Below are 23,431 nucleotides of genomic sequence, written 5' to 3' on the forward strand. Positions count from 1 at the left end.
CGTGTGCTCCTGCAGGACCACGTGCGTCCTCGGGAGGAGACGCAGACTCTGAGGCGTTTCTTTCCTCTCCTGGGCTTTGCTGGTACCTGAGTCCATCTGCTTTTATTCTGGTCTTCATCTGGCTGGAGAGCAGTGGGTTTGTCCTCCGTTCAGTCCCTCAGGGTTAGACGATTTCATGGGCTTATCTTCTATTTCAGGCTAAACCACTTTTGCTATGAACTTTGAATTCATGTATGCCACAGACAGACCGAGAATTCTAGAGCTGGGAGTGACTTCACCATCCCTCTAGCTGGATTCCTGTTCGATAGATGCAGAAGCCAGTGGGCTCCCTCGCCCGCCCACAGTCACGCAGCCAGGAAGCAGCAGAGTGGAAGGAGCACGGGCTCGGCTCCCGCTCGGAGAGCCTCCTGACGTGCGTCTCCTGGGTGCCGGGTCTTCCTGGCCACCGGTGGATCTCCCTGGGGCCTCTCGCCCTTCGCCCATGTTTAGCCAGATAGTCGTTTCATCGTTGAGTTACAAGCGTTCTTTGTGTTTGCTGGGTCTGTCTCCTAAGTGATCAGCCAGTATTTTCTTAGACTCCGTGGGCTGTCTCTTTCTCTTTCTCGGCAGCCTCACTTGCAACACGAGAGCTTTTAATTCTGGCGAAGCGCGGGTTATCTTTCTTCACTCTCGATTGAGCTTCTGGTGTCGTATCGAGGGAACGGTCGCCTCACCCAGGTCACAGAGATGCCTGTTCTCCCCTGAGTGTTGCAGTTTTGCCACTTCCGTGTAGATCCACGATCCGTTTTGAGCTCATCTTTGTGTGTGTCGTGAGGAAGGGGTGTGGCTTTGTTGTGTCACGTGGCGGTATCCTGTGCCCCGGACGTCGCTGGGACAGGCTGCTTCCCCCGCTGAAATGCCTTGACACCCTTGATCATTCTTTCCAATGGAAGCGTTTTGGAGAAATACCTTTTTCTGTTCTTTTCAGTGAAACATAGACTTAACAGAATTATCAAAACACTCATTCATACGACGCTCTCTTGATTTGTTCACAGCCCAGCAGACCTGGTTACCCCAGTCCACGGTCCAGCGAAGGATTTTATCCCAGTCCCCAGCACATGGTACAGACCAATCATTACCAGGTATGATATGCCAGTCGTAACAGATGTGAGATGCATTCTTCTTCACATTTGGGGTGGGGAGGTGTGTCACATGTATTCGTTTTTTCATTTCTGTACTTACGAGTGATTTGGCACGCAGAGAACTGAGAAAGTACTCTGACTAGTAGCTGTAAGTGGATGGCGTGTTGAGCCCCAGAGGGTGGCCTTCACACAGCTGGGCGTCTGTCCTGTGCCACGTCCTCAGCCCCATCGCCTTCCTCTGTTGGGGGAGGTGCAGGCGAACCCAGCGGCTCCTACTGCGCAGAGGTAGTGATGACCTGGGCGGTTTTTCTGGAAGGCAAAAACAACATTCGATTGTACCTTGCGAACTGGACAGATGCCATATGGACAGGTGTGGAAAGCTTGTCAGACTTCCAGGCTAATAAGTAGCTTACGCAAATTGGGAAAGACTGTCCTCGAAAGGAAAGGACCAGAGCAAAGTCAGTAATGTTTCTGTTTCTGAGGGAAGGGTATTTGCCCTGTGGAGGTATACTCGACCCAGTTCTGACCGAAGTGGACACCGTGCTCCCCGCGCCACACCGGCTGGAGAACACTGCTGTAAGCCTGGAGGGTCCCTTCCCCTCCCCGTGTCGCCCGCTGCCCGGTGCAGCCACCCTCTGACTGTGAGGAGAGGTTGGCGTGGCGTGTCCTTGGCTTTCAGATAAACGATCAGACAGGGTGTGCTCGTCCCCCGTGCTCAGCTGCTCTGACTGGTGTGATGTCTGTGCATTGACGTCCTGATGAGGGTGTCACTAATTCACTCCTTTGTAGTGCTGGGGACTATTCCACAGATTGTTTAGCCGTAGTGATGTTATTTGGGTAGCGGGCCAAATCGCTTCTGGGAAATAAAACCCCCTCTTATAATTGGTATCGGCTGTGGCTTTGCCGTTGCCGCGCCTCTGAGGCGACTGCACCGAAATCCATAGCTGGCTGGCTGGGTGAGCCATGACACCCGGCCTCTAATAGAAAGTGCTTGACCGGAGAAGGACTCAGACGCTAAACAAACAGCGGGTGGTCCTCGAGTGTCTGTCTGGGGAGGGAGAACTTCCCTTAACTGCCGCCTCTCCTGAGTTACCCGTGTCTCAGGGAGCAAACAGAAGCCCGCTTACTGTGCCTCCTTCACTCAGACGAAAGCACTTTTATTCCTTTACGTGCCTCTCAACTCTATTTAAAGCCAGGCCTCTTGGGTCAGTATGGACAGCACAACACTCTTCCCTGGGCGGTGCTGGGCTGCCGGGTGAGGGCAGGCCATTCCGAGCTAGAAGGATGTTGCTAGACAGAACGCGAAAAGTGGACACGCGGCGGCTCTTTGCCTGGCTGGCTGCCTCTGGACCCCCGCGTACTAATTCTGAACGGGGGCCCGGCAGTTTTCCATCGTGAGCAGGCACCCCCAGGAGCTCTGGTACAGGACTGGCAGCCTGTTTTGGGAGACCCTGTCCTGAGACCCCCACTTGCCAGGGGAGGGTGAGCCATCGGGTCCTCCGGGGCAGCTCCTCATTCCGCAGGCTGGCGGTGACTGACTGTCCCCGTGCCCTCCGCCCTCGAGGGAGGCGCTCCTGGGCCCCTCGGTCGCCGGAAGCGTGGGTTACAGCTTGCCTGGCCGTGACACATCACGGCTGAAGAGCCGGAACCCCGACCTAGGGCAGTGCTCAGAGCAGCCGGAGGGGTGTGGGTGGCCCAAGGAGGGAAGCCGGGCCCCGGGCAGGCACCGGACCCCAGGCTTCTTGAGAGAAAACGCGGCCACATCCGCTGACGAGACCGAGAGAGCGTGCGGTCGGGGCACCGGTCTGCGCAGCTTTCACGACCTGGGGCTCTGGTGCCCTTTGGTCAGTGGCCGCCGCCCCTTGGAGTGGAAGCCCGTGAGGACGGAGACTTGCCTCCACTTGAAGTGCCTACAGGCGTGTATAGAACAGAGGGAGGATTCGGCGGAGAAGTTAAAATACTCCTATTTTCATTGAAGAAACTAACGATTCGCCTCCCCCAGGCGCCAGGTTTCTTTGTCCTGCAAATGGGAACAGCAGCGGGCCATTGCCTGCCGCTGTCTCACGTTCCTTCTTGGCCTAAAATGTTCACTGGATCCCGTCACTCCGCTGTGTGGTTGCCACAGAACACTTGAAATCTCCTGTGCAAATTCCTGAAAGTTCTCTGGCAGTAGTGTGTCCCTTCCGACCAAAAATAGCGATAGGACACTTTATGTTAGTGGAATTTTTTTGTTAAAATATCTTCATTCAAGGGGGAGCCCCGGGGAGGGGGGGGGCTCAGTCGGTTGAGTGTCCAACTTTGGCTCAGGTCATGATCTCGCGGTTCATGAGTTCAGGCCCCGCGTTGGGCTCCATGCTGTCGGGGCAGATCTTCTGTCCCCCCTCGCTCTGCCCCTCTCCTGCTCACTCTCTCTCTCTCTCTCAAAAAATAAATGTTTAAAAAAATATTTTCCTTTAAGTAAACTATGAGAACTGTCTATACATCTTATTTGAAAGTTTATCAGTTGTCAGTATGCAATTTGGGGATAAATCCATGCCTGGAGACCTAACCGATGCACGAAATCTTTGTTGAAGAACGTGTTGATGTTTGGAAATACGGGTTTGGCTGTGCTTTATCTCATTGAAGAATTAACTGACGACTCTGGCCACACAGTCCTCGCCTAGTGAGTTATGGAAGCAAATGCTGCTTCCGTCCCCTCTTTTTCTCGTGACTGAGGGAGGGAACCACATAAACAGCCCTCTCGTTTTCCTTCTGCCCTGAACTCTTTCTGCACGTGCACCTGAGCACCTTGTCTCTACCATGGCCACCGCTGTGGGGACACGGGGCCGGACTTCGCTCACCGCCAGCCCTGGCTCATTAGAGAAGAGGGCTCGCGAGCAGTGCCACAGAGCCGTGACCGTGGTCCCTGTTGCTTTGGCATCGAGGCTGCAGAATGGCACGGGAAATAATTTCCGACTTGCTGGTGTGTTCGCTTTAGCTCTCGATGCGGCCTTCGCGGATTGCCTTTTTGGGGCTTTAGTTGAGAATCCATTGCCTTGCCTTGACCAGCTCCCGGAGGCCCCCTGCTTCACTTGGCCAGTGAGCCCTTCCCCAGCCTTCAGAACCGGCCCTGCCATACCTCTCTGAGCACGCTTCAGATCTCCCCTTCTCTCCCCTTCGGCCCCCCTTGGCCCTTGTCAGGAACCTGCTTCTCCCATTAGGTCCGCTCGGATAATCCAGGGTGACTGCCACGTCTCCAGTCTCCTCATTTACTATCCCGTGTGTGAGGTCGCTTTGCCACGTGAGGGGGCACAGCCCCGGGTTCCGGGGATCCAGACGTGGATGTCTCGGGCACCACTGTTGCGTTTCCACGGTGTTCTTTGTCATCTGAGCCGCTGGCCTGCGTGTGGAGGGCACAGCTGTGCAGGAGTGTGACCCCCGCTGCCTCCCATTCGCAGGTGTCTGGCTATCCTGGCTCACATGGGGTCACAGCCACGGCTGGCAGCATCTACCCGGGTCAGGCATCTCTTTTGGAACAGACGGACTCATGGAACCACAGACCGCAGGAGATACCGATGTGGCAGCCCAACGTGGAGGTAAGCTGGATGTTCGTGTGTTAGGATGAAGCTTTGCCCAAAGCGAGTTGTTGATTTCGGTGACCTCATTCGAACACCAGGGTGCTCCATGTGCCCCAGTGCTTCCTAGTCTGTGCGTCCTTTTCACTGAAACCAAGAGACGCCGCCACCGTTAGCCCGCCCGTCCGAAAGGCGGCGCACCAGCCTGAGCATAATGAGCGTGTGCGGGAGGCACGTCCCCGGAAGGAGCAGGGCAGGGGGACAGAGCCTGCCGCTCTGTGAGCCATGGTAACTTTCACCAGATTTGCCTGGTAAACCGAGAACCGCTCCTGTGATAGTAAATGTTGTTTCTTGGACTCCCAGAACACCTGTGGTCACTGCCGTGCCCTCGTCCTTGGAGTGAGCGTGTTTAACAATTGCTCGGTCCGCCGCAGCGTGTGCACCAAGTTTAACCCTCCTTCTGGTCCACCTCCAGACTGTTTTCACTCCTTCACCGTAACCAGTGATGTATTCTCTGCACGTTCCTTGGATTGTTTGTCTAGAATAAGTCCCTGCAGGTGGAGCTGTGGGCTGAGCGACCTTGCACTTGGCAAAGATGCTCGGTAGGAGGTGACGAGCCGCCTCTGGGAAAGTCGCTCCCGTGAGCGGAGTGTGAGAGGCCCTCTTTCCACCGCCCTTGCCGTTCTGCTTCATTTCCTTTGGAAAGACACAGAAAACAGCAAAACTATCCTCAGTAGGCCCCTGAGAGTGGATGCGCTCTTGTATTTCCCTCCCGCCAGGACTCTGCGGCCCTGGACCTGCGCGGGATGGGGCAGGTGCTGCCCACCCAGCTGGTGGAAGAGCGGCTGATCCGGCAGCAGCAGGAAATGGAGGAGGACCAGCGCTGGCTCGAGAAAGAGGAGAGATTCCTGGTCATCCTGGTAATTGGGACCCCCTCCGCTTGTGACGCGCTGGTGCGGTCTGCTGTGCTGCAGACGATCGGAAAGGTCCATCCTTTTCAAAACCAGAGAGTTTGTCTCACATCTGGCCCCTAACGCCGGCAACAGTGGGTCATTTCCTCTTCTTGGATTCCCTTTTCCGCCAGGTTTCTGAGATGTTGCTGGTGGCATTGGGGGCTCGGAGGTGTTAGCATCCCTGTGGTTTTCACAGAAGCAGCTCCCCCTTAAGTGTCAGCTCGCACATAAGAGCCTGCATTTTGCTGCTGCAGGACGTGTGACCGGACAGCCGAGGACCCAGGCCTTGCCTGCCCGGTGCCTCTCCTCTCGTGCTCCGACACATACCGACCGCCCCCCTCCATGTGTCTGGACAGCCCGAGTGACAGCCACCTCAGATGTCTCCTGGGGCAGAGAGGAAGTGGAAAGGCAGAGCGGTCTCTGTGTGTCCCTTGACACAAGGGCCCTTCGGACTCGGGGCCCCATGCCACGCACTCCTGTGCCCTCGGCCTCAGAGCCCACTCCCCCGTCCCCTGCATGGCTGGTTCCGTCTTCCTGGAGGGGCCTGAAAAGGATGGCTGAGCAGAGCCAGGACTGCGGGCACAGATTCTCGACTCCGTACGTCTCCTGGGCAGGGCACAGCCGGTCCCTCGTGCTTTGATCAAGTAAACGCTCCCTGAAGCCAAGACGCTGTTCGACTGTAGGCCGAGAGACCAGACGCCAACAAGGGGCGGGGCGGTGGGAGGTACGGTTCTCACATCACTTCCTGTCTTCCAGGCACTGACGCTTTTAATCGCCGAGTAACGGTGTCATGAGACAGTGACCTTAGTCTGTGTTGCACAGCGTTCGTCAACATCGTTTCTACGTGGCTTTCGTTTCTTTGAACCTGTAGTTCACAGTTAGAGCAGCCCGCACACTCAGGTTCAGGGAAGCCCGTTTTCACTGCTGGAGCGGCCAGTGCCCTGAGCACAGGACGTACTGGGGCTGCCCTCAGCACGCCTGCCACCTCGGAGAGCTCAGGGGGGCCGGAGACGTCACGCGGGCTCCATGCTCCGCCGCTGCCAGTCGGGACGAAGGCAGTGTTCCTCAGCACGCACCATTGGCACAGTCGGGCCCCTCAGGTTGTATGCGACGTCTCCCACGTGCTGCCGCCACCCGACGCATCTCTCGTGTGGGGAGTCCAGTCTGGCCAGCCCCCCCCCCCCCCCCCCCCGAGGAGGAGAGGGGTCCGGAATCCTTTAATCGAAATTCTGGAAGGTTTTGTGTTCTTCAGAATCCAGTATTGTTGCACCAGAGAAAGCTAATGTGGTGTGGTGCACGTGCCGTGGGTTTATTTAGTGTTCCAGGGGCATCCCAGGGGTAAACAGCAAAACACGAATGTTCATGTTAACAGGAATAGGTACAGAGTTCACGTCCATTCAGGTCACGTTGTGCCGTGAAATTCGCTTGCTTCAAATGCAAAAGAAAAACAAATCACCAGTTTTTGGTGCTTGTTAGATTTTGGAACTGAGGATAAAGGAAGTGAACCCTCCCTGTGACACCCCCGTTTTACGGCACAGGGGATTTCCCGAGGTCACCCAGCTAACGTGTGGCTGAGCCTGGATTCAGTCCAGAACCCTGCTGCAGGGTCGGTCCAGCTGCTTTGTCGTGTGGCCTCAGCGCATGCGAGGGCACGTTGTGCTGGGGGGAGTTTTAACACTACACTTGCCGGGTGCTCTTCGGTACGTACGTTTACAGCGAGCTATAGGAAACATTGATAGGCAAGGTGACACGTTTACTTTTGAACAGAAGTTTCGTGCTGTCAAAAATCTAAATTATTTAAGTTAAAGCATATCTTGATAAGAGGCAAGCTGCAGACAGTGGTGATCGTTTAGTGCGGAAATCTGAGCGAGCCAGTTTGGATATGGAGTGGGCTCCAAGAACGGCCGTTCCCTAGCCCATCTTATACTTTTGCCCAGACAGAATATTTTCTTGCATTGATTTGTATTTTAAAAAGTCACTGTTGGGGCGCCTGGGTGGCGCAGTCGGTTAAGCGTCCGACTTCAGCCAGGTCACGATCTCGGTCCGGGAGTTCGAGCCCCGCGTCGGGCTCTGGGCCGATGGCTCGGAGCCTGGAGCCTGTTTCCGATTCTGTGTCTCCCTCTCTCTCTGCCCCTCCCCCGTTCATGCTCTGTCTCTCTCTGTCCCGAAAATAAAAAAAAAAAAAAAAAAAAAAAAAAGTCACTGTTGGGGCTCCTGGGTGGCTCAGTCGGTTGAGCGTCCGACTTCAGCTCAGGTCATGATCTCACATTCCGTGAGTTCGAGCCCCGCGTCAGGCTCTCTGTGCTGACAGCTCGGAGCCTGGAGCCTGTTTCCGATTCTGTGTCTCCCTTTCTCTCTGCCCCTCCCCTGCTCATGCTCTGTCTCTGTCTGTCTCAAAAATAAATAAGAATAAATAAATAAATAAAAAGTCACTATTACCTATTCTCCAAACTAGAGCTGCTGAATGTAAATACCACCAGCTCATGCACGACTGACCGCGAGTGAGCGAAGGTTTGCTCAGGGTTGCAGAGTGCCGGCCCGTGCTGCTCTGCTGGGGTGCGGCGGGGGAGCACCAGGAGCCCGTGGGTCCTTGGAGGGGTCAGGGACAGTGCCAGAGCCCGGACGTGTTGAGCCAAGGTGAAAGATCCGTTGGAATTTGCAAGGCAGACGAGCTCAGGAAATCTCTTCCAGGCAGAGGGAAGGAGCATGAGTAACAACACCAGTCAGGAGACTGTTCTCAGAAGCCCCCCACCCACGCTGGATGTGACCGAAGCTTAGGGAGTGGGAAGCAGCTAACGGGTTCACCACTCAGTCTTCTGAGCGGTTTCACGTGTTTATATACGAGGCTCAGGACCCGGCTGGTGAGCTGTGGGCTTTTTCTCGGCATTGAGACCATGCACATACAATGAGCAGACCTCGAGCGTGCAGCCGGCCGAGCTCTGTTAAGTGTGTGAGTCCGTATAACCCACACTCACGCATCGGACATCTCAGACCCCACATGGCTCCCAGATTCCGTTCAGAGCCCATCTCTGAGGCTGTACGAGATGCCCCCCGGGGTCCTGGTCCGCACCGTGTCTCACCTGCCCAACCGCCTGGGTTCTAGGACGTCTCTGCTCAGTCGGGGCCTCCCCGCCACCTGTTCCCCCTACCCTTTATTTCTCCCGTGCCGCTTTGATGACTTAATTTTGTGTCTCGTGTCCCTTACTGACTTACTGCCCATCCACTCAGAGCTCCTGCCGCTGCTCTAATGGTGTTTTATTTTCCCCGAATTTGTTGGGTCTGTATTTTCTGTGTGCATATGCAGTTCATTTTTAGACACTTACCTTGTGTTTTCCAGTATTGATCACATGAACTCTGACTGATTTCCTTGGGTTTTCTGCATGCACAACTGTCTCTTTTTCCCCCATTTTTTGAGGCATAATTGACACACGTCACTTGTTGAAAGCATCTCCTTTCTCCATTTTCAGTGTTTGTTACATACGTCAGTTTCTTTTGAGGCATCCCTTGCCAATTTTTATATTAACTAGGTCCCTGCCTGCTTTTATTCTTAAAGATGTTGTCTATAATAGTTTTTCTATTAAGTGTACTGTTGGCTCTGTATTTTAAATTCATTATTTTTCTAAAAACTTGCAAGGAGTGTAACGTGATGCACAATGTGGGACATTTTGCTTGGGTTTGAGCTAACCCTGTATTCCAGAGTTAAATCCCTACTTAAGGCATAACTGATCATTCTTCTTTTCTAAGTTTATTTATTTATTTTGAGACAGAGAGCATGAGCGGGGAGGGGCAGAGGGAGAGAAAACCAGGCAGGCTCCATGCTGTCGGTGCAAAGCCCAACAGGGGGCTCGAACTCACAAACCATGAGATCGTGACCTGAGCGGCAGTCGAGTGTCAGACGCTTAACCGACTGAGCCCCCCAGGTGCCCCGAGCCATAACTGACCATTCTTGCAGTATCTGGCGTCCTTCGTTAGTGTTCTGGTAGGATTTAGTATTGCCGTCCATGAGTGAGAATGTCTTATTGTTGTCACTGTTGGCTACGGGGTCCAAGCAGTACTGGTATCACAGGTGAGTTGGATATTCCCTACCCCATCTTTGATTGGGGTGTTTGTCAGGTGGGCATTGTAGGTGGTAGGGGTGAGGGGAAGCGCGTGGCCAGGACTGGGGCCTCTTCCAACGGGAGTAGCGGGCGGAGACACGTAAGCAAGGAGATGGGCGTGACATAAATGTCAGCGGCCCCGTTCCCTGCCTCAACCACAGCCATATTTTAAAATCTGACCCTCTCATTCTCACACTTAAAATCAGCCAGTGGCTACCACAGGATGACTGCCCAGGATGATTGACTGGTCCGTCAGACTGTGAGCTGTCCCTGCATTCGTCTTGTCCTCAAGGTCCAGCCTCCTCACTCAGCCGCTGTGACAGAGAGGACGGCACAGGAGGGGAGGGCCAGCGTGGGGACACATGGGAAGAACATTCCAGGGAGAGAGCGTACCAAGTGCAAGGTCCCGAGGCGAGGCGGGAGGGGCCAAGCATGTCTGAGCACAGAAAGACCACCGCAGTGGCCAGAGCGCAGCGGGTGAGGGGGACAGACAGCGCAGGGCCCCTTAGGCCATGGCAGGCTAGCGGGACCCCAGGGCCAGGGGCACGGGCAGTGGCGGGAAAACAGAGCACGCTGCACATTAGAACTGAAAACGGTCTTTCCTGTCCTTGACTGTCCTTTTCAAGAAGGCAATACTAGAAAGAATCTGGACCCTGGAGTCAGCCACATGAGGATTAAAAATCCTGGTTATTATGACCCTATATAAATTGTTCACCGTCTCTGCTTTAACTCATTTATCTGTAAAATAAGTATAATATGCTCTATCAAGTGTGGGTAATACTTTTCTCCCAGGGCTGGCTTGAAGACTAAACATGTAGCACGTATCCAGTGGGAGGAGTAGGGGGTACACATGAATTCCTCAAAGGGCTTCTCACTCTCACTCAGGGCGTGCCCCATGGCGGCTGAGAGCCTCTGAAATCCCAGACCGTATCCCTCAGCCCACGCCAGGCTCCCGAGGACGGGCCCAGATCACCTTCTGGCCTCTCCTGACCCAACACTAAGAGAACAGGTCGAGTGGGAGATTTGAGCCACTTGTGGCGATTCTGCAAAGGAGCACTGCAGCCATCACCTGGGAGTGGAACGTGCTTTTATTGGCTTTGCTTGTTGTTATGAATAAAGCCTTAATTCCTTTTTGCTGTTGGCAGAGCGCCCACAAGTGGACTATTTTTAGCAGATGGCTAACAAGGCCCGAGTGTTCCTCCCAGGATGTGGGGCCCTGGGCAGGAGGCAGCCCACTGCAGGCTTCTCCAGTGGTCAGGGACGGAGCGTCTGTTTTGGGGCTTTTTCCTAAACCATTGTAGGCCTGAAACCCTTGTAAAATAAAATAAAAACAAGTACTAGAAAAGACAAAACAGGTTTTTTTAATATGCAGAACATGAGCCAAGTTTGTTTATACGAACTCCAACAGACCTAAAAATTACTATTTCAGATTGCTCTGGAATTTTTTAAAGATACTTGCCTTCTGTTTCTGTCTCATCGTGACCTGGTGACAAATCCCCAACCCTCACGGGTCCTTGGGCCATGCGAGGCACAGCACCCCTACTCCCTTCTGTGGGGCCAGCTTGTGCCCCTGGGTAAGGAGCTGTATTCTTGTTTGAAAGATTGACTCCCAAGTTGCTTTGTCAGTAATCTCGCCCAAACGTCTTCTAATAGATGAGCATCGACAGGTGTCGACTGGAATCTTCCGTTCTTAGGACTGACACCGTTGAGGGCGGTCACTGCCGGTAAATACGGCTGCTGCCTTTCCTTGCGTACTCCCGGGGGGTCAGGGCTCCCTCACCTTCTCCCGCTTGCCCCTGGCCGCCCAGCCCTGACCTAAGGCACTCGCTCCTGGCAGTGGGCCCTCTCCCCATCCAGCCCGCGACCTCCCGGGGTGCCCCTTTGCCTGCGGGAGCCCTCACAGGCTGGCCGGAGAGAGCCCACAGCCTCATCAGCCTGCTCAGAGGGCTTTCTTTCCTACTGGGCATGGCTTAAAGACAGGCTGACTGTGTCACAGTCTCGTCTTCCTTACAGCGGGCACAGTACTCCTCTAATGCGGTGCTGCGCTAAAGATAGGAGTTTAATTTTAAAGCCAGAAAGGCCTGTCTCTATAAAGCCGACTTTGTCTTCTGAAAAAGGAAATGAATGTCTGAGCTGTTTGTCCCTCTCATACAGACCCAGGCAGTCTACGCATGAGGAGCGCCAAGCGAGGGTTCGGGGTGGGGGGGCAAGGACACGCCGCGAGACCCCCCTCTGGCCCTTTTCTGCTGGGCCAGGCCACGCCCCTCCTGTGTTCTTGTGTCGGCTGCATTCCAGAGGTGATGACAGTGCAGTGACAGCACACGAAAGAAGAGACTGCGGTGTGGCTGGTGGTTGCTGCCTCCCCAGAGCCTAACACCGTGCCTTCAGCCCTCACCTGCTGCCTGTGAGGACGCAGCACCCGGGGCCACAGGGGACGGAATGTTCACACCGGTGTCCTTTTTGGTACCAGCAACGGGAAGTAACCCACCTGCCCCTTCCTGCAGAACAGATGGGGTCGCACGGTGGGACGCTGCACACGGGTCGCGGTGGGCGAGACCCCTCCTCACGCCCACAGGGACGGGTCTCACAGAGATCACGTTCACGACCCCGACACAGGGGAGGCACTGTGGAGAACGTGAGTTCTCTGGCTGCGGGTCAGAAGATCGGTCCCCTCTGCGAGGCGGAGGCCGGCCTCAACTGGAGCCTGCTGGGTATCCACAGTATCTTGATCTGGGTACTGGGTTAGGTGGGGGCACACATTTATAAAAACGCACTGGGCTTGTGTATAATGTATATAAGTTATACCTAAAGACAGAGAGAGAGAAGGTATACCTGATGGGGAAAATAACCAAATAACCAGCCCCAAACATTCTTTATGTGTGTGACCTATTTCTGTAAGATTTCAAATATAAATTTCTTCTTTTTGTATTACTGTCTTCAAATCTAGAATGTTCTGCACGCACCTCACCCAGGAGCAGAGGCACGAACGGCCGCTTCTCTCTGACGGCCGGCGTTGGCTCTCTCGAGTCCCCCGTGCTGGCACCCGCCTCTGAGACAGGCTGTCGGCTGCGTGGAAAAGCTTACATACCTCTGTTCGTGGAACACAAGTGCGCGTTATAGAGATAGGTTTTCTCGGCTGAAACTGAAACGCTGTGTTGGGGAAAGTGTAATGTGAGGGGATTCCTGTGCGTCAGGAATAAGTCGTTTCATGTGGTTCGTTTGGAGATCCAAATGCCAACGTAAACACATGGGACACAGCACCTAACTGTGCAAGCATATAAGAAACAGAAGTTGCTTTTGTTTAAGTAAAAAAGTAAATGTTTCCTCCAGTCAGGGGCTCCTGGTGGGCTCAGCCGGAAGAGCACGCGGCTCTTGGTCTTGGGGTCGTGGGTTCGAGGCCCAGGCTGGGTACAGAGATGACCTAAATAAGTCAACTTTTTAAAAGATACATTTGCTCCGGTTAAAAGAAACCACGTATTTGTCGCCTGATTGCACGCACCTCATGTTGCTTCGGGCAGCTCGGGGCGTTCGTCATCCTGTCGCATCTTCTTCACGTATGGAAGGCGTACACGCGACCCCGCGTCCAGCAAGTCAGTTGGTGCCATTTTCCCGGCAGCATTAGCTCACTTCGTGTCTGGGTCACATTTTGGTAATTCTCACGGCAGTTCAGACTTCTGTGGCGGTGACCTGCGATCAGTATCTTTGAAGTTACGACTGTAATTGTTCTGGGGCCCCACGGACCACGCTGTCCTCGAGCAGCCCTGTTCCCTGAGACACGACACTCACATCAGGCCAGTTAATATCCCTGCAGTGGCCGCTGGGTGTCCCCGTGGGGGGAAAGGTCACATGTGTCTCACTTTAAATCAAAAGCTGGAAGTGATTAAGCTCAGTAAGAAGGCATCGAAGCCCGAGACAGGCTGAAAGCGAGGCCTCTTGCACCAAAGGGTTCGCCCAGTTGTGAGCGCAGAGGAACGACTCTTGAAGGAAAGTACAGGTGCTTCTCCCGCGAACGCGCTGATGATAAGGAAGGAAAACAGCGTCGTTGCCGATGCAGAGAAAGTCGGGTGGTCGGATGGGAGATCAGATCAGACACGACGTTGTCTTAAGCCAAAGCCTGGCCCGGAGCAGGGCCCTCCCTCTCGTCCGTCCCACGATGGCTGGGGGAGGCGAGGGAGCCGCGGGAGGAGAGCTGTAAGCCAGCAGAGGCTGGTTCCGGAGGGTTCAGGAAAGAAGCCGTCTCCACAACCTACAAGTGCGGGACGAAGCAGCCAGTTTTCCAGAAGATCGAGCTCAGATAGTCCGCGAAGGCGGCTGCACTAAGCAGCAGGTTTTCGGTGTGGATGAGACGGCCCGGTCCTGGAGGGAGACGCCGTCCCGGACCTCCGCAGCCAAGAGAAGTCGGCGCCTGCCTTGACAGCCCCGGAGCACGGGCTGGCTCTCTTGGGAGGGGCCGACGCGGCTGGTGACTTCAAGAGGGAGCCGGTGCCCAGTGACCATGCTGGAATGAGGGCCCGAGGAGTGGTGCTAGGTGTCCTCCTCCTGTGCCCCAGCGGTGGGACCACAGAGCCCGGCTGGTGGGCATCTGTCCACGACACGCTTGACTGGGTATTTGAAGCCCACCCTCCAGGCCTTCTGCTCAGAAAATAAAGATTCCTTTCAAAGTCCTGCTGCTCCTGACAAGGCGCCTGGTCACCCCAGAGCCCCGCTAGGGATGGACGCGGAGATTTGTGTTGTGTTCGTGCCGCTAGCACAGCATCCGTCCTGCGGCCCACAAATCAGGAGTTAACTTTTGACTTGCAAGTCTTCTTACTTGGGAAATACATTTTGTAAGGATACAGCTTCGGGGCACCTGGGGGGCTCAGTCAGTTGCGTGTCCGACTTTGGCCCGGGTCGCGACCTCGCGGTTGGTGATTTCAAGCCCCACGTCGGCTCCCCACATCTGCCAGCACAGAGCCTGCCGCAGATCCTCCCGTCCCCCTCGCTCTGACCCTCCTCCGCTTGCGCTCTCCCAAAAAATAAATAACGTATGTTTTTAAAAAAAATTTTAATTAAGGGGCGCCTGGGTGGCTCAGTCGGTTGAGCGTCCGACTTCGGCTCAGGTCACGATCTCGCGGTCCGTGAGTTCGAGCCCCGCGTCGGGCTCTGTGCTGACTGCTCAGAGCCTGGAGCCTGTTTCCGATTCTGTGTCTCCCTCTCTCTCTGACCCTCCCCCGTTCATGCTCTGTCTCTCTCTGTCTCAGAAATAAATAAATGTTTAAAAAAATTTTTTTTAATTAAAAAAAAGGATATAGCTTCCATAGACAGGGAGTCCTCGGACGGATCCGCGCAAAGTTGAAAACCTTCTGGAAAGCGGTCACTGTTCTAGGTGCCACGAAGGACCCCTGTGATTTCGTGGGAAGAGGTTGAAACGTTAACACCGACAGCAGTTTGGAAGAAGTGGCTCTGACCCTCGTGGAGGACTCTGAGGGGCTCAGGACGGCCGCGGAGGACGGCCCCGCGGAGGCGGTGGGGACCAGAGGGCCGGGGACCGAACTGCTGTCGTCTCAGGATAAAGCTGACGGGCGAGGAGGTGCCGCTCGGGGAGGAGCAGAGAACGTGCTTTCCGGGGATGGAAGCTCCTCCTGGCGAGGATGCCGTGGAGATTGTTGGAAGGACAACAGAGGATTTAGAATATTCCGGAACCCTAGTTGGTAAGGCGGCGGCAGGGCTTGGAGGACGGTCCCCACTTGGGAAGGAAGTTCTGTGGGTAAAATGCTGTCAGACAGCGTCACCTGCTCCAGAGAGATCGTTCGTGAAAGGAAGGGTCAGTAGATGTGGTTAGCATGTTTTAGCAATAAAGTATTTTTTTTAAAGTGTATCTGATAGCGAGTGGGGGAGGGGCACAGAGAATCCCAAGCAGGCTCCGCGCTGTCAGTGCAGAGCCCGTCATGGGGCTCGAACCCACAAACCGTGAGTTGATGACCTGTGCTGAAACCAAGAGTCAGCGCTTAACTAACTGAGCCACTCAGGTGCCCCAGCAATAGAATAGTTTTTAATTCAAGCGTTTTAAACATAACGCTATTTATTGCATGCGTTACAGCGTAGTATAAACGTAACTTTTATAGCCACTAGGGAACCAAAAATTCATTTGACTCACTTTATTGTGATTTTTGCTTTGTTGCGGCGATCTGGAACAAACCTGCAGTATCTCTGAGGTACGCCTATAATTCTGCCTTCTAAGCTTCAGGTTCCTCGTCTGTACAAGCTTCTTTCTACCTTGCATTTTCAGTGGAGCTTTCCTGCAGCAGGTATTTCCTGAATGTCTAATGGTGCCCGTTACTGTTCCAAGCACGTATGTAATCCTTGTATTCACCATGGGAGGTGGGTATTAGTCTACCGCTTTTCCAGCCAAGGAGTGGGTTTCGGGAGGCTAAATGCTTTGTCCCAGGGGCGTGGACACTGTTCGCAGGGCAGTTGTGTGGATGCTTCATTTCCCCACCTGTGCGTCCTGCCTTCTACCAAGTCCTGGAGACCCCACGGGAAGCACACAGCCGTGGCCTCTGTCCTTCACGGAGCCTGGCGTCCAGTGAGAAGAGGCAGGGATTTCTAATGTTTAGGACGGGAGGGCAGATTGATACAGTATTCTGTTGATTGAATTGGCTCCGTTTTAAATGACAGTCATTAGTGGCAGGGCACAGAGAGTGCCTGCTGGTGGGGGACATCCAGACCGCCCAGCACTTGGGCAGCTGAGACCCAGGACCGTTCAAACGTTTAAACCCTCTGACTCAGTAGTTTTTTTTTTTTTTTTTTTTTTTTTTTTGGAAATCTGTCCAGGGAAATAATCAGGGATTTAGTCAAATGTTTGTATACAAAGGTGTTTAATCAACAACTGTTTATACAATTGAAATTTGAAGATTGCCCCACCATGTAACAGAACTCTTCATTTTACTTGACACTTTTGTGCTACTGACTTAATACTTTGCCAGTGGTAATTGAATTAGTCCTCCCATCATGCCTGGGCAGTGGGTACTATTACTGCCCCATTTTGGAGCTGAAGAAATTGAGGTCCAGGCCACACAGCTCAAAAGGGTTGGAGCCTGATCCGAACCCAGGGAACCAGATGCCAGAGCCCGTGTGCCTCACTGTCACGTGTTTATGACTGCCTTCATGCTGGGGGATGCTGTGCAGCCTTTTAACGTGGTTTTTACCAGTTTCCACTATATAACGTCGTACAGAGGCTACAACATTTTATGGCATGGTTCATTTTTGTAAACATGTTTATAAGAAGGGAGAGACAGAGCTCATTTCTTCCTCGCCCCACACCCCACAAGTGCTTATGGGTTGTGTCCTCGGTGCTGGGTCCTTGCAGGTGCAGGGTATACAGACACACAAATGACAGATCGAGACGTTCTCTTTCGAATGAGGGAAGTCATTGCCGCACGATCCCTGCCAAATAGAGGGTATCTGTAGACCAAGAACTGAGCAGTCCTGTCGGGGGAAGCCAAAGGCAACGACCCCGAGAAGGGGTATGTGGCCAGAGCGCGCGGACAGAGGGAGGCAGGGTAGAGGCCACTGCACAGACTGGTCTTCGTGGGGAACAAACCTTCTGCCGAGCTCGGCCAGGATGGCACGAAACCTACTCTGTTTAGGTTAACGATTCATGATTCACGAGATTTGCGTACTCTTACGTATACTAAATCCAGATTAACCCATTTGGTTTCTGTATCATGGATGCGTTGGGTGGGGGAAGGGGAGTGACGTGTGACTGGACTGTTTGCTGCTTTGGGGGTACAGCCAAGTACACGTAAACCTTGCTCTGCCAGGACGCAGGAAGGGGTTCTTGTTCTTTTCCACTCTGGGCTGGAGTTCTCTCTGCCGGGAAGAAAACTCTGTGCTGCTGGGAAGAGAGGGGAATTGCGGACTTCACCGTGCTGCGCGGGGCTTCTGCACACTCCTGTGTGCTGTGCACATGTGGAGAGAGGGGCTTTGCCGGGGCAACGGACCTGGGTTTGTCATCACCGGGTTTGAGGATTTTTCTGAAACTGGGGAACTTTCAACTCTTCTCATTCAGATGACGACGTGTCGTAAGAGAAAGGGACTTAATACAGAAAATGTCCGTGATTTTCAAAGCAAGGATGAAACTGTCCAATTTTGTTTCCTTTGCCATAGAAACCCGACGTGCGGCTCTCTCGAGGCAGCATCGACAGGGAGGACGGGAGTCTTCAGGGCCCGGTAAGCAGCTGCTGGGTTTTCGCCAGGAAAACTCGGGAGATATGCATGCTGTCGCTGCACATAAGCTGTCGTTCGCTAGTTCTGCCCTCTTGGTGCATGGTTCTAGTTTCCACAGCAAGGCGTTTTTCTTGTGTCTGCTTTGAGGGGCAATGCCTAAATTCTCTTTAAAGAGCTGGTTTTATGATTACCCCAAATGTACTTAAAGCCTGCTGGAAATATTCCCCTGATCTTTTAGGGAGAACAGGTCAAATGGTTTTATCTCCATCAGCAGGTGTCTGAGCAAAATAAAAGCAGATTTCTTTAAACAGTCAAAGAAGTTCCCGGTACAACAGAGAAACCTGTGCCTGCCGGGTGACAGACCTATGGATATGCACCCTGATAAGGCTTCTCCAATCTGTACCGTGAGATCCAGCTGCCCCTGACACTTGGCCCCTACAGGATGCGCTCAGTCACCAGCGTGGGGAGATTGGGCCTTTCCCGTCAGAATGTGCTGGTACAGCGGGCTCTGTGGGCAGAATATTGGACGTTGCTGATTCACTAGCAGCAAGTCACACGACCAGTTACTCGGCACACAGGTCTCCTTCCGTAGAGTGGAAAGCTTAACGAGCGACAGGCAGTCTGTCTTAAGTCGGTAAGGCTGAGGATCAGCACGCACGGCAACCCCGTTCAAGGAAGTGGCATTGAGAACACCACTAATAGGAAACTTTGCTAGAAAAGGGAACTGTGTGTGTTCCAGCACGGGGCACATAGCAGGCCCCCAGACGGTGCGTGGAGTGGGCACATAAGGGAGGGAGCTGCGCCTGGATCTTAGAAGCGTTCTCCGGAAACACCCTGTGGAATGGACGGCGCGGGACAGGTCCACTGGCGGTCCCGGAGCATTTGCTGGGCCCGGGTGCTTAGTACCAATGAGAAGGAGCCGTGCCGAGTGCCGTCCTCAGGCCTCCCCCCTGAGGCCTCAGCTCTCCTGTAGTCAGGACTGGTGCCACGCACCCCACAGAGGAGTAAACCGAGGCTCCTAGAAAACCAGGCCACGGCCACCTGTCGCGGTGCCAGATGCCAGATTGCGCACTTGCCAACATGATGGCTCACTTCAAGGGGTGCAGTTCAGGTCGTGGTCGCTTCCCGCGGGGGGGCTGAGAACACCCGTGACCGTGGCGGTGTTCCGTCTCCCGTCAGCCCTTCGCTAGAGACGACAATCTGGTTGGCCCACCCCTTGAAACGCTCCAACCTAACACTTTGGAAAATGCACCATGGTTTCAGGGAGAACTCTTCGGCTGGAAGACTGAGATTGTAAGGAGGAATGAGACAGTGAACAAACACTGATAACTGGCCAGTGGAAATCGACCCCATCAGTGTGCATAGAAAGTAGAAAGTGTTTGGCTTTTCAAAATAATACACAGGCTGACAGCATGTTCCTTTTGTGACAACTCTGTGTTAGGTAAATGTTACCAGCCTCAGTTAACAAACCGGAAACGCAAAGCCCCAGACAGTTGAATGACCCCTCCGAGGCCCAGGGCCCGTGGCTGCATACGCGGCACAGCCTGGCCACGGGCTCGTCCATAGGACTTGCGAAGGCAGAGACTTTGCTGAGCCTCCCCTCCCAGAGCCAACCTGTGGGATTGCCTAGCACAGTGCATGGTACATAGATTTGTTGAATTAACCCAGAATGTTCTTAGAATAGAATTTTCTAGTTAATTGGACTTTCCTTGCTACCTGAGTATCAACCAGAAAATTCTGTGTTTTAACTCTTTTTAAGTATGTGTATTTTACTGCCTGGATCGGGAAACACAACACAACTCACAGACTGTGTCCACTTTTAGAGTTTTCGCCACGTTTCCTGCATTTTTCCGCCATCGCTCATCCTCTGGCTCCCTTGGCTGCCTGGTTCTTCACGTGCTGTTTGCCCCTGCCGGGGCATCCCCTGTCTCTGGGCCACGCCCCTCCCAGAGTTCTTCACGGCTTCCCCCACCCCAAGTCTGTGCTCACAGATCACATTCTCAGAAGGCCTGATCTTCCTACTGAAACCTGCGGTGTCCTTCCCTCCCCCCGCCCCCGTCCTCCTCTCCCTTTTCCACCGGGCTTGGCAATGTGCTGTCATGTGCACCTGCTGTTACTGTCTTGCTCCCTGGGTTACATTTACACTGTCTGCTTCACAAGGGGAGGGGGGGGGCTCATTTTGGGCCTGGAGCAGAGCCGTTCAGTAACTGTCAAGTAAATGATAGGTTAGAGGTGCCTGGGTGGCTCAGTCGTTTGAGCATCTGACACAGCTTCAGCTCAGGTCATGATCTCACGGTTCGTGAGTTCGAGCCCCTGCACCGGGCTCTGCGCTGACAGCAAGGCGCCTGTTTAGGAACCCCCCCCCGCCCCTCCCCCACTTGTGCCTGCTCTCTCTCAAAATAAATACACATTTAAAAATAAATAGGTTAACTGTACAGTGCTACACTGAACGGGTTGTCAGGGAGCCCTCATTCTTCACACCATACAGGTTTGTGAGTGTCTAAGACCAGGGGTGTGGAAGTGCGTGTGGTTCCGGGAGGCCAGTTTTAATCGCGTGCCCCACTTGCTAGTCTTTGTATCTTAAAGAGGTAGATCCCTTCACGTGACAGAGTGAAGCACCTTAAAATATGTGTATTTGGCAACTAGTTTACTATCTTAAATTGAGCAAGGTAAGTCTCTCTCTCCAGAGGTAGAGTGTAGGCGTAAAAAGACCGCTTTCATTTCGTCCAGGGGTAGGTTGTGTCCGGGGGACCGCAGGTGTGACAGTGCACGGCAGGCCTGGCCTTGAGCGGAACAGTCTTTGATGGTGTCCCTGGGCGGAACTTCCGGTTGTGCTTTGGCTTCTCGTCTGGGCCGGGAGCCCAGTGGGGACCCGGTGGCTCTGTAGCAGCAGGCCCTGGGTGACAGTGACACCCCAGCGCCACGGTGTCCTCCCACTGTCACCGTTCCTGATCGCACCCCTGCTTGTGAGGAGGACCGGCGGGAGGGAGGGAGGGAGGGAGGGGGCTTCCTGAGCAACGGACCCGACACTGGGGAGGCCTGGATCTGTGCTCCTGAAAGGTGGGGACTGGAGGCATCCGGAGACGTAGTTTTTCTGAAGGAAATTTTAAGTTGTCCGTGACCGCTCCCGTCCACGCTCCTGTGTATCCCACACCCTGCTGGCAGCTTTGCTTTTTCCTGATCCCCACCCACCTAGGCCTTGAAGGCAGCCCCCCACCCCACCCCCGTCTCGCTGGTCTCAGAGCCCAGCGCTTACCACAGACGTTCAAGGGGACGGAAGGGGAGGGAAGGCCATCGCCCCATGGTGCCCACTGGCACAGTGACCGACCTTTTCTCTTCCCACAGACGGGAAACCAACACATCTATCAGCCTGTGGGTAAACCAGGTAAGTGAAGACGTGACACCTGTCAAGTTTTTACAATGTGGAGGGGAGTGGGTTTTACCTGGATATCGTTTCTTAGCTTTGGAGTATCTCATGACTTTGTAACCCGTTTTCCTCTGTGGACCAAAGCAAGTATGATGTTTACCAAACTCAGCCCCTGCCTAGCATGTCGGAAAACAGACCTTCCCGCCGATGCGTCAGAAACGCCTCCACGGGGTGCCCTCCAAGATTAGTGTGTGTGACAGAAGCACGAACCCGTGTTCAGTGTCTATCTGGGCCGTGTGTTACTGTACGTCACTTACGGGGACACCTTCCCTTTCCCAGATCCCGCAGCTCCGCCAAAGAAACCGCCACGGCCTGGAGCCCCCGGTCACCTGGGCAGCCTCGCCAGCCTCAGCAGCCCCGGGGACAGTTACAACGAGGGCGTCAAGGTGAGCGTCTGAGCCTCTCGCTCCGGGTCGGTGACCTGTGACACGAAGCAGAGTCAGTGCCGAGGACGGGACGAGCAGAGTGGCACCGCCGTGGGCCCCAGGCGTCCGTCTGGTGTGGCTCTGAACCCGTCCAGGAGGCGGGAACAAGCTTGACAGGAGCCTGTCTTTTCTGTTTTTCTGTCACGTGGTAGATTCTAGGGCCTCAGTCAGAGCTCAGCCTCCTAGGTAGTTTCCCTCTGATCAGGCAGAGTGGTTCTTTGGAATAAAGCATTAGGATGGTTTCTGGTTTTAAAAAGTAATTAAACCAGGGTGCCTCTGGGGGAGACCTTCCGCAGGCCCCTCTGTCTGCAAGTGGTGGAAAACTGCCACCGTTTTCCAGATGGAGGCGGGACCACACGTGTAAAAGCGCGTGTGCTGTGTGGACCCAGCCCCAGGCAAGGCAGCGTGCGGCTCAGGCGCCCTCACGTGCCACCTGCCCTGCCGGCTGGGACTGGGGCCGTCGGGGTTCCCGAACCCCCCACCCCGGCTCCAGCCAGCCCCGCAGCATCGGGCCCCAGGTCTCGCGCAAGCAGCCGTCCTCTCCCAGAGAAGCAAAGGCAAGGGTTGTCTGCCGTTCCGTGAGAGGGTCTTCCTCTCAAAGTGTATCCTGTTCCCCAAGTCTGCTACACCTTGTTTTCACGTTTTAGTATCTCTGTGGTCAGGTGATGCGCTGGTCCAGTTGGCAGCTTTGCTTTCCCTAGAGGAACATACAAAAGTGCCTCCTGCAGAGGACGGCATCTTAGAGTCGGGAACTGTGTTCTCCGTCAAAAGACGCTGTCTCACCGATACCCACCTTCACCGGGTGCCCTACCTGCATGCACGCTGTGCCAGGACCTGCCCTCACGCCAGCCTCCCGCAGGATCAGTGCTCTGATAATTGTTTCCGCTTTTCACACGAGACCTCGAGCTTCACAGAGGTTAGAGGGTGTGTTCAAGGTTACAGGCTCCCCAGCCGAGCCGGCCTTTAGCCGACATGCTGATTTCCAGAGAGAACAGGTATGTTGCCATATTGGGGTCAGGAGGTAGCTGTAGGGAGAGAAGATGCCAGCTGCAGACACAGGGCAGGGACCGGGGAGTGAACCCAGCCAGACCAGCCTCCCCTCTGCGGGACGCAGCCCAGGTACCGCTGGGCCCGGGGCGCCCCTGGCAGTCAGTGGTGCTCCTGGTTCGGGGCCCAGGGGCTTGGCCTCTGCGGTTTCCCCAGCTGGTGGTGGGGGCACCTCCCACGACTCTTCCAGCGCCAGCACCCCACAGGGTATTCTGATATACCAAGCAGGTGGAAATCTTCACGGAAATAGTATGCTCACTTACAATGTATTAAGCGAAGATTTGTTAAATAAGGAGTATCAAGTATTATCTTCCTTATTCACCTGTTTGGTGGGGGTTACTGAATCCAGCCTCAAAGAGCAATACTGTTTTAACACAAAAACACTCCTCTTTAGATGTAGTTCATCCAGATAACATCTAGCCAGACATCGGTGTCTCTTTGGTGGCTTTGTTTTGATTCTGGATTCTCTGAGGCTTTAAGCTCCCACCTGAGCCATTGGAACTGTTGATGTCTCTACAGGGTGGCACTTTATCCTAAGTACCCGCCAGGGGTCTCCAAGTTGTCAGGCTCCAGAAAATAGGAACCCAGGAACAGATGCC

At 54.2% G+C, this 23,431-nt stretch overlaps 1 protein-coding gene across 1 annotated transcript in view; it reads left to right on the forward strand.

The window, feature by feature from the left end:
• Nucleotides 1-23,431, forward strand: part of PTK2 (protein tyrosine kinase 2) — a 241,902-nt gene that overhangs the window by 209,792 nt on the left and 8,679 nt on the right. Inside the window, 6 exon segments of the mRNA XM_030304586.1 lie at nt 1,035-1,121; nt 4,559-4,696; nt 5,455-5,595; nt 17,874-17,936; nt 21,279-21,318; nt 21,640-21,746. Of these exon segments, the coding sequence (XP_030160446.1) occupies nt 1,035-1,121; nt 4,559-4,696; nt 5,455-5,595; nt 17,874-17,936; nt 21,279-21,318; nt 21,640-21,746 (576 nt within the window).

The sequence above is a fragment of the Lynx canadensis genome, chromosome F2 (genome assembly GCF_007474595.2).
Source record: "Lynx canadensis isolate LIC74 chromosome F2, mLynCan4.pri.v2, whole genome shotgun sequence".
In the NCBI taxonomy this organism is placed as follows: Eukaryota; Metazoa; Chordata; class Mammalia; order Carnivora; family Felidae; genus Lynx; species Lynx canadensis.